This window comes from Ammodytes marinus (genome assembly GCF_949987685.1).
Source record: "Ammodytes marinus genome assembly, chromosome: 4".
Classification (NCBI taxonomy): domain Eukaryota; kingdom Metazoa; phylum Chordata; class Actinopteri; order Uranoscopiformes; family Ammodytidae; genus Ammodytes; species Ammodytes marinus.
This window is the reverse complement of record NC_137233.1, coordinates 12,333,948-12,343,270: the sequence shown is the minus strand read 5'-3', so window position 1 is coordinate 12,343,270 and position 9,323 is coordinate 12,333,948. Positions and strand designations below refer to the sequence as shown.

Below are 9,323 nucleotides of genomic sequence, written 5' to 3'. Positions count from 1 at the left end.
TGCTATTTGTAAAGTATTTAACTGTAAACATTTTGATGGAATCAGAATAATAGAGAACTGCATTACTTTTTTTTTTTTTACATTGTGCGTTTTTGAAACATGGCAAACATGATTTAATAGCTAATTTTTCATGATTAGATTTGAAACACATAAGCTTACAAAAATGAGTTTCAACAATTTAGATTAGCAAACATTTATTTTTTAAATATTCAACAATTTGTTCCCAACATTTGGATGTGCCAGAAAATAAACAGCATCAACTTGGTGCGCTATGTCTCAGATGTCTTGAGTTGTTAGCAGTTGCACCAAACAAGCATGCTGAAAGAGGCTCTCAATTTGAATATATTTTGTTGCAAAGATATAAGCATAAAGGATTTAGGAAAAACGCTTTTTTTCTACAGCCTAATCATGAAATGACCTCCAGATGTAATTTTGTCACATTTGCTTGTATCTGGAGTACTAGGCCTAGAAGATAAACTGGTTTAATCTTGACCCGTTACAGCAGTAAGATGCTGCTTACACGTTACTGATTCATCATCAGTAGCCTATTCCCTATCTAATAATAGCTTATCAGTCACAGGGGACATTTTTTTTTAAGCACAAGTAGGATATAGCCTTTAAGAAAAATTACTTAAAAAGGGGGTTGAACCTAACTCGCAGTGGAGTATTTCCAGTGTGGTATATGTGTTTTGTTTTTAGTTCAAAAGTTTAGTTTGCATCTGGATACTTTTCAAACCACTGGGCGATGTGACGTCACGGGATGAATTGCGCAATTTGCTGCAGGAATGTGAGGGAAGAGAGACCGCGGCAGGCAGGGGGAGGGAGAAGTGATCCTAACGCGTTATCTTCATACAATACAAGACATTCGCTTAGTTGAATATCTCAGGAAAAGTGTTTAAATATTAGGCTTTTCTTTTGAACCTTATTCCTCGCCTGGTTCCTTCCCCCGAGCACCGCCCCGGGGCAGACAGACGCACACCTTGAGCAAGGAGCGGCAGCAGCAGGTAAAGGTGTGGTTATTAACAGCTCGTTGACTTACGGCGTGTGAAGGAGACGCAGACTGGGCGGAGGAGGGCGGTGATTGTTGTGGAAGCTTTCCGACTGTGAAGTGAGTTTCTGTGATTTTTAAGCCAATAATTGTCGCGACCCATGAACTGGTGTCAGGTTGAGACGCTCCGCTGCACTGTTTGCTGGCCTACACGGAAGAAGACGGTTCAAAAGTTTGTCGTTTTGCATTTACTAACATTTTGGATTTCGACCGCTGCTCGGTACATGGAAGGACGCTCACTGAAACAGACATATAGTATCCGTGTATTAGCAACGCATTTGACAGCGATGGGGAAATTCGTTAACCCAACGACCTACTACCCTGTATGCGCTTATTCTACAAATCGCAGCTAACAAGACGTAAATGACGTTGCTGTGCAAGCAAAGTCGACATTATTACCGTCCTAAACTTTTGACTTAACACCCATTATTCATTTCATTATTTTCAACCTCCAGAAGCACTATTACTCTTGAGGGGTCCCAACTGTGTGCATGGATTGGAAGCTTTTTTTTAAATAGGCCTAATGTTTTTTTGTTTGTTTTGGGTCTAACCTTTTTCTTGCTGTGTGGTTTTACAGAGATTAACAGGCAGCATGGGTGAGGCACCAGTCGGAGAAGAAAGTACAGTGACAAGATCAGCAGAGGTGATTAGTAAATAGAAATGTGATTTTTAGCCTATTGTCTTTTGTGTGTGTGTGAGTTTTTGCTTAAACATATGTCTGTCTTGTAAAGTATGTGGGCTCATTTCCTGTGGACGACCATTGTTTGGATGAACAGATCAGGCAGCTGCACGCTCAGCTGAAGTCACTTAAAGTAAGTCCTCCTGAGCCATCTGAGGTTGCTCTAGTCTAAAATGCTCTATTAAAAAACTCATTCTGTTCAATGGAGAAGGCAACTCCTAATATGTTGGTTGTCTTCAATCAGACATGCAAAAGAAGGAGGCCTGTATCCATAAAATTCTCCATCAAAGGTGTGAAAATGTACAATGAAGATGAGACGGTAAGTAGTACGGCTATTTGTCTAGAATAAAAACATTTAGGCACATGATATTGTCATACCATGGCATCAATGGTTCCTTGTATGTTAACTGTACTATTACCGTCCCGGTTTGGCAGACCCTCCTGATGGCTCATGCTCTGTGGAGAGTTTCCCTGTCCACCGCACGGCCCACCGATGCCCAGTTTGCCTTCGTCTCTCACAACCCGGGCAGCGTTGACGGCCAACTCTACTGTCATGTCTTCAGAGCTAGGCATGCCAGAGCGGTGAGAAATGGCCGGTGTCACGGTTCTCTCATCACAATAGCCTATAGGAAAAGGGCTCATCTATTATTCAGGAAGTAACAGCTTAGATTACTGAAGATAAGCTTTTTTAGGACAAATGTGGAACATGGCTATGAGAACTGTAACTTTTCTATGCAGGTATGTCACTGAAACTTGTACAAAATGCATTATATTATAGTAACCTTAAGGTGAATGTTGTGACCACACAACTGAGATGGGTCATTGATTGAGCCATTTAACCTAAAAATAGAAATGATTTAAATTAAGGTTTTCCTTTTTATTAAAGGCCCTCATATGTGTTTTTAGAACCTAGGTTAGGTTGTCCCATCCTAACTGCTACAACACAACAGAAGAGTGATTGAACTTGACAGTACACACACAGTCCTTAGAATACATCAACACAAGAGAAAGCATGTGTGAGTGTCTTACAGATGTGTAGATTATTACAATAACCTACAACTAACACAAGAAAGAAGCTGTCATAAGGCCACACTGTGTTGGACTGTGCAGTGATATGTTGGTAAATACAAAGCCTTTTTTTAGATTCATACCCATATCTAAATCATTCCAAAATCTATCCAACCTAAACCATGTCTTATCTTAGACCTATCTAAAACCATCTTAACCATTGTGACTTCATAAACGTCTGCTTAAAAAAACATTTCAGTTTGGTGCAAATAACATTGCCTCTTCCAGCAACCTTGATTCACTGATTCAGTAAATTTTAGTCAAACCTTCAGATTTTTTTTTTACTATAACAAAACATGTTTTGCTTTGAGATATAACGTCTTTATTTGACATTTCTGTTGCTGGAAATTGTTGGCGAGTGCTTTGACAGTGTAACTGCATTGACGTAGATTACACAGGTAACTCTAAACTGTACCAGGTACATGTCAACCAAGTCTACCATATTGCTTTAAGCTATCGCTCTCAAATTAACAGAACTGAAAAATGTAAAGCTTTTGCATTTCACCAAATTTGTCCCGTTTTCTCTGTCCACCTTCTCTCCCGCAGGCCCAGTTCCTGAACCTGCTGCTTTGTCGCTGTTTACAATTGTCTTATCTAGAGAAGCATCCGGAGGAATCCCAGGAAGACTCGGTTGGCTCAATGCCGCGTCGCAACCCCTCTCTTCTAAACCACGGCTTCCCTCTCAGTGTCAGTGCCCTGGTGTCCTTCAGAAGAGCCCCTTTTCGAGGCTTATTCCCGGGGACTAAGGTTTGGACTCTTCTTCTATACTGTTCACTCTTAACACCATAATATTATCACTTTGACCCCAGGGTTACCGTCTTAGTTTTGAAACATACTGTGTCCTTAACCAACGCTTCCTTTGAAACAACATTTATGGGTGCTCCGGTGGCGTAGTGGGTAGAGCCAGGGCCGCCCATAAGGGCTAGAAAGTGGGAAGGCTTTCTAGGGCCCAGCCACTTGGGGGGCCCATGGTCTTTGGAAGCCAAGAACCTAACTAAGCTAAACTTTATTTTTAGATATTTAGGTCAATATCTATTCAAAGTTGGGTGTTTACACAGAGCTCCGCTTAGGGCCATTTAAAAAGCAGTAGAAAAGCAGAAATGTTCAAAATGTTTCAGATTGAGCACAGCGGAGTGTAACTGTTTCAAACATAATCCATCCTATAAACCCTTTGTGTGCCAAATGGTGACAAGATTGGGTTTTGATATTAAACAGTTTTGGCTGGATTATATTTCCTGAGTCATTCCTGCTCACGGAAAACACATGTAGGCCTACCTGCTACTTGTGTCTGGGTGTCGTTGTGAAAAGTATTTGGACCCCATGAAAAAACAGGTTGGGTACCTTTTGTAGTTCTTCTCACATTCCATTTACTCTGTAATTTTCCTGAGTCTACAAACAGGTTTAAATTCTCTCTCCCCAATTTCTCTTTGGGGACTATAACTTCTAAAGGCTTTGACATAAGTCTTCAGGTTGACACGACCAGCAGGTCTGACCAGTTTTTCACACAGCCGGGTCCTACCACAATGAAGCTGATGAGCAGCATCATCCTGTTTTAATTATTGCTGTAACCACCAAGGTCCTGCTTTCTGTATTGTTTCTAAACAATAAAGACAGACCTAAAAAAGTTCTTAATGCAAAGAAAGACACAAGGCACAAAGAAGTTGGAAATAATTGAAGGAACAGATTTGAGTTCAAAGATTAAGAACTTTTTTTGTAATGATTTCAGTGCTTTTGCAGTGATAAGAGGAGAATGAACTAAGCCTAAATGTTGCAACCAAACATAGGCCAACTTTATAGTTTTGAGGGTAGGTTGGTTTGGTTATTCATGTAGAGAACCGCCTTTTTTCATTTATGTGTGAAGAATTTGTTGATGTTGTTTTTAAGTGTTATTTATTTCAACAATACCACCAAAATATTTCAAATGATTTAATGTCATGTGCAGAAATACAAAAAAGTGCAATATTTGGTGCAGTCAATTAGTGTAAATGTATCTCACCAGAAAATAGTAGCATAGAAAACGTGCACATTGTGAAAAAACTGTTTGCTTTAGTGAATACTAAAGAAGAACAATGTCTCTGTGTGAACTGATTATTTTGTAGAGATCTGTTGATCTGTTAAACAATTGTGAGTGTAAGGGAATCAAAATAAATTGGTAGGTATGCTGGGCTATGTCAGAAATGTGCTACTATTTTAAAATAATAATGAGCCCTTGCTCCCCCAACTGTCCCTGGTTGATAAGATAGTTAGTCTCTCTACAAATGCATGTATGTGTTTATTGAGGGATGAGCGCACTCACACTCATTGTTGATAGGAGTAATGGGTAAGGGGGGCCCATTGACTGGAGATTTTCAGGGGCCCAGCCATTTGTGTGGGCAGGGCTGGGTAGAGCGCATTCCATGTTGGCTCAGTCCTTGTTGCAGTGGTCCATACTGTCAAATAAAGCTTGAAAATGCCAAAAAATTATCTTAAAAAAAAACATTTATTTTCTGTCCTCCAAAAGAATAAAAAGTCTTCTGATGAAGCGCACAGCAGCCAAGAAGAAGAGGTCTCAACCACCTCCTCCTCCTCCTCCCCCCACACCCTGGTGCGCAAGCAAGCCATCCGCAACAAAGTGCTGCGCTCCGGGGCTTACCGCTCCTTCACGTTCACACCCCTCAAACAGCGCATCACGCAGGAGCGACTGAGCGCCGCTTCAAAAGGTGGGCTGGGTGTTCAGAGAGCGCTCTCCAGATTCAAAGAGTTGATTAGGTAAAGCAAAATCCATCATTGTCAGGTGATGGGGCAGTCACTCACCATCTGTCGTGGTGTTGAGAAGGTTAGTTTTGGTAGCAATGGTCTTGTCTCACGCGGTTCATATACTGTACATATGTTTTCTTCAAAGTTGTCATTGTCCGGCCTTTCTCACAGATGTTCATTCACCACTTGCTTTTATTCGTCAATCTTATTCCTGCTGATTGATAAAACTAAACATTTGCTTCACTGAGGTGGGTTAAGTGTACCCCACAAAAACACAACTGGTGGAATATCTCCATCCTCTACCTCCTCCTTGGAATGTTAACATCTCCAAATTGACAATGATTTCTCTTCTCGTATGTGAAAAAAAAGAAAAAGAAAAGGACCAAGACAAGAACTTTTCAAGGAAATCTCGCCCTCTGAGCTTGGCCAAAACAGAAGAAGCATTGGCTCAGGCGGTGTGGTGTTGGGCTGGTATCGCAACGTGAGTAGTATCCATTGCTTGCATTTAAACATTTCTATTTCTCACTAATCCTAAATGCCTTCCCTGGCCTTTAAAAAAAATCATTAACTATGTGGTTGCCTAATGGCGTCTATGTTCTGTATTTTAGTGACAGCAGCTATTCCCTGCTTGCAGACGACGTTCTGGGATCATACCTCCTGTGCCCACATCCCAAAAAACCTAAATGTGGCTCTCTCATCATTCGCTCCCCCTCCGGCCTGATCACATATCTCATAGAAAATACTCGCAAAGGGAAATTCCAGCTGGAGGTAATGGTTTTGTCAATGCAGTTTCAATGTTCAAAGTTTAAATGTTCAAAGTTTATCAGCAAACACTGTGTCTGCCTGGATAATATTTGCTGATCTACAGAGGAAACGTTTTAGGGGGGCGCCCTACCAACTAAGGGTTGCAGTTATTATTATTATTATTATTTATTTTTTACAGTTATTTGTATTTTTTATCCGTCTGTTCAAATTCCTCAAGCCCAGTGAAACCTCATAAATCTAAGATGCCGTTTTCCAGGGCTACATCACCAAGAAATATGTAGGTTCCTTGTGGATGCATATACGTCTCTGCAATTCCGTGTTAAATTTAAAAACTGTGGGATCTGGGATATTAAAATATACATCAATGGATCTCAACAAAAGTCAGCCAAGCAGCTTCCCAATATTAGGTTGTAAATGTCTGTGGCTTTGGAGAAAATGTAATTTGCATGTGTCTTAACTTTTTTGTTGTTTTTATTTTTCTTTGTTTTGTCTTTATGGCAGAAATGCAAGGCGGAATTCTGTTCGATAGCAGAACTTATTGAACACTACACAGAGGTTCAGGATGAGCTGCAGTGCCTGTTGAACTGTGCCCGGGTAAACCACTGCTATGAGTGGGAGGAATATACCAGGAAACAGGCTGTGAAGATACACAAGAGCCCAAACAAAGCAAAAATTCAAAGTTGAATGGGACATTTGAACTTGTGGATTGCCAACCTCAGAGGTTAAGTGACACTATTTTCTTTTCTTTTGCACATACAGAAAATTAGAATATCGTGCAAAAGTTAATTTATTTCAGTAATTCAACTTAAAAGGTGAAACTAAAATATTATATAGACTCATTACAAGCAAAGTGAGATATTTCAAGCCTTCATTTGTTATAATTGTATTTATTATGGCTTACAGCTTATAAAAACCCCACATTCAAAATCTCTGAAAATGTTAATATTACATAAAAATCAATAAAAAAGGTATTTTAAATACAGAAATGTCGGCCCTATATAAAGTATAATAATCGATTTGTACTCAGTGCTTGGTTTGGGCCCCTTTTGCATGAATTCTTGTCTCAATTCCAATTAATTTTCCATGATATTCTAATAATACGAGTATCACCTGTATATCATTTATTATCTTATCACATTTGGTGTTTCGGGGAGGCTACAAGGACTAACACATTGCACCTATTAAGTCATTTCGTCAAAGGGTACTCAACTGTCATGTTTTTTTGCATGCTGTTTTGTTTATTAATAATTAATTTTTTTAAATTGTTTTTATTTGTGCCTGTAAGTTATCAGTCGAGCACATTGTCACGCCTATCGCAAAGCCATAAGTATTTTTTTTATTCCTGCACTGTACAGATGTGACGTTGCACAAATGTATTTCAAATTGTATTGTTTTATTTAATTTTAATCTTGCTTACATCTTACTCTATGTATTCAGACCTAGAGGATATAGACTTGGAGGATATCAGTAGTTGTCTATACATTTACGCTTGAGTGTTTATGTGCTTATACCATGGCCACTAAGAAAGGGAAAAAAGTTGGCTTTTCAAATTTCTTGTGTTGTAAAGTTTGGGTGCAGACAAACACAATTTGTTTTTATTTTATTCTTAACTTGTAATGTTATGAGCAGTTTAATATATCTTGCCCAAATATTTAGTGGTATCACTGCAAGGTCTGTCCTGGGATTTCAGTTAGACTCTTTGTCCTGTCCAGTAACTAACTTGAGTACATAGTACCAGCATTTCATTTTATTCACCCCTGTTTGATAATAAATAACAGGTGTTTTGTAATCCAACCCCTGCATCATTTGTGACTGCATTGCACATCATCACCTGCAGCTTTGGTATTTGGTAGAGAAACATGCAGTTTTGTTGCGGGGCAACTAAGAATGTCTGCACTGATATGCACTGAGTTGACAGTTTATTAGGTAGGCCTACACCTAAACTCTTCCCCTAAACAATAGTAGGCTACATGAATTTTACAATGTTAACTTTTTAAAGGTGCTACGAGAAACTTATAAATATGTCAAATTTTCATCTGATGATCATAAATTACATGTAATAGCAAATGAGACCATCAGCGCATAGAATGCTATTTTATATTGTTTTTCTTAATGCCTTTGTCATGGGCATGCTCACCCAGAAACAGCTGGCATAGTAAAAACACTATACCGCTTTGTCCAAAGGAGTTGAAAGAATGAACACAAACTGAATTTTCCTCTGAGCACCGTAAGAGGGCTGCTGATGAAGTGATAATTTTGGATGTGGATGTAGTTTGTCATGCTTTTGAACTGTGGAACATTTACAGAAAGGTGTTTCTGTGCTTTATATTTGGTAAATATATTTTAAAACATTAATGTATAGTCTATTTCAAACCAAAAAAATGGTTATGGCCTGTAATTAATAACCTTTTGTGTAAAGTAGGTCTATAGGCCTCCCTGATGGTGAAACTAAATAAATGCAAATTCACACATAGCCTTATGAGTTAGACATTGCCAAATTTGCATAATATTCAAACATTTCTGAATACGAAACATTATTTTAATAAGTAATCAACAGGCAGTTTCCTGATGTATTTATGGATTTCAGGTTTATTTCACAGGGACAATGCACACTAATAAAAACATTTTAGAATAGGCCTACTGTAAAAAATTAGCCAGAAGGCTTTTTTGCATCCTGTCCCTGGACTGGTGATAAGCGGTCACCCTGAAAAGATAAAAGGTTAAACTTAAAATGGACAGATTACATTAAAAGCTGATAATAGTCTACTAATGCTAATAAACAAAACAACAACAACAGTTTGTCAAGATCAGCACGAGCACGGCATTAAGCATATCAATCATAAAAATGTGTCGTCTGAGCTGTGCGCGCGCGCTCCCGCGAGGTGCATGCAATTCTCGGCAAGCATGCACATCTCGGCACAACACCGTCAACGGATGTTTGCTGTTGCTAAGCAACTTTAATCGTGGGTGGCGAAATCTCTTATAGGTCCATAAGCGAAATGGCACTGGACCTGTAACGACCTTTTT

At 39.2% G+C, this 9,323-nt stretch overlaps 1 protein-coding gene across 6 annotated transcripts; it reads left to right on the top strand.

Moving 5' to 3' along the window:
* Positions 1–797: 797 nt before the first annotated feature.
* sh2d5 (SH2 domain containing 5) lies at positions 798–8,079 on the top strand. 6 transcript variants are annotated; one of them, XM_080025968.1, is made up of 10 exons: positions 798–1,004; positions 1,626–1,691; positions 1,780–1,860; positions 1,972–2,046; positions 2,163–2,309; positions 3,342–3,542; positions 5,296–5,494; positions 5,901–6,012; positions 6,140–6,299; positions 6,798–8,079. In XM_080025968.1, exons 2-10 carry the CDS (start codon positions 1,641–1,643, stop codon positions 6,978–6,980), a joined length of 1,209 nt encoding a protein of 402 aa, XP_079882094.1. In that variant the 5' UTR covers positions 798–1,004; positions 1,626–1,640; the 3' UTR covers positions 6,981–8,079. The 6 variants fall into 6 exon arrangements, with proteins under 6 accessions (XP_079882094.1, XP_079882093.1, XP_079882091.1 ...); XM_080025967.1 differs by having other exon boundaries at positions 798–1,010; XM_080025965.1 differs by having other exon boundaries at positions 798–1,108.
* Positions 8,080–9,323: the final 1,244 nt, after the last annotated feature.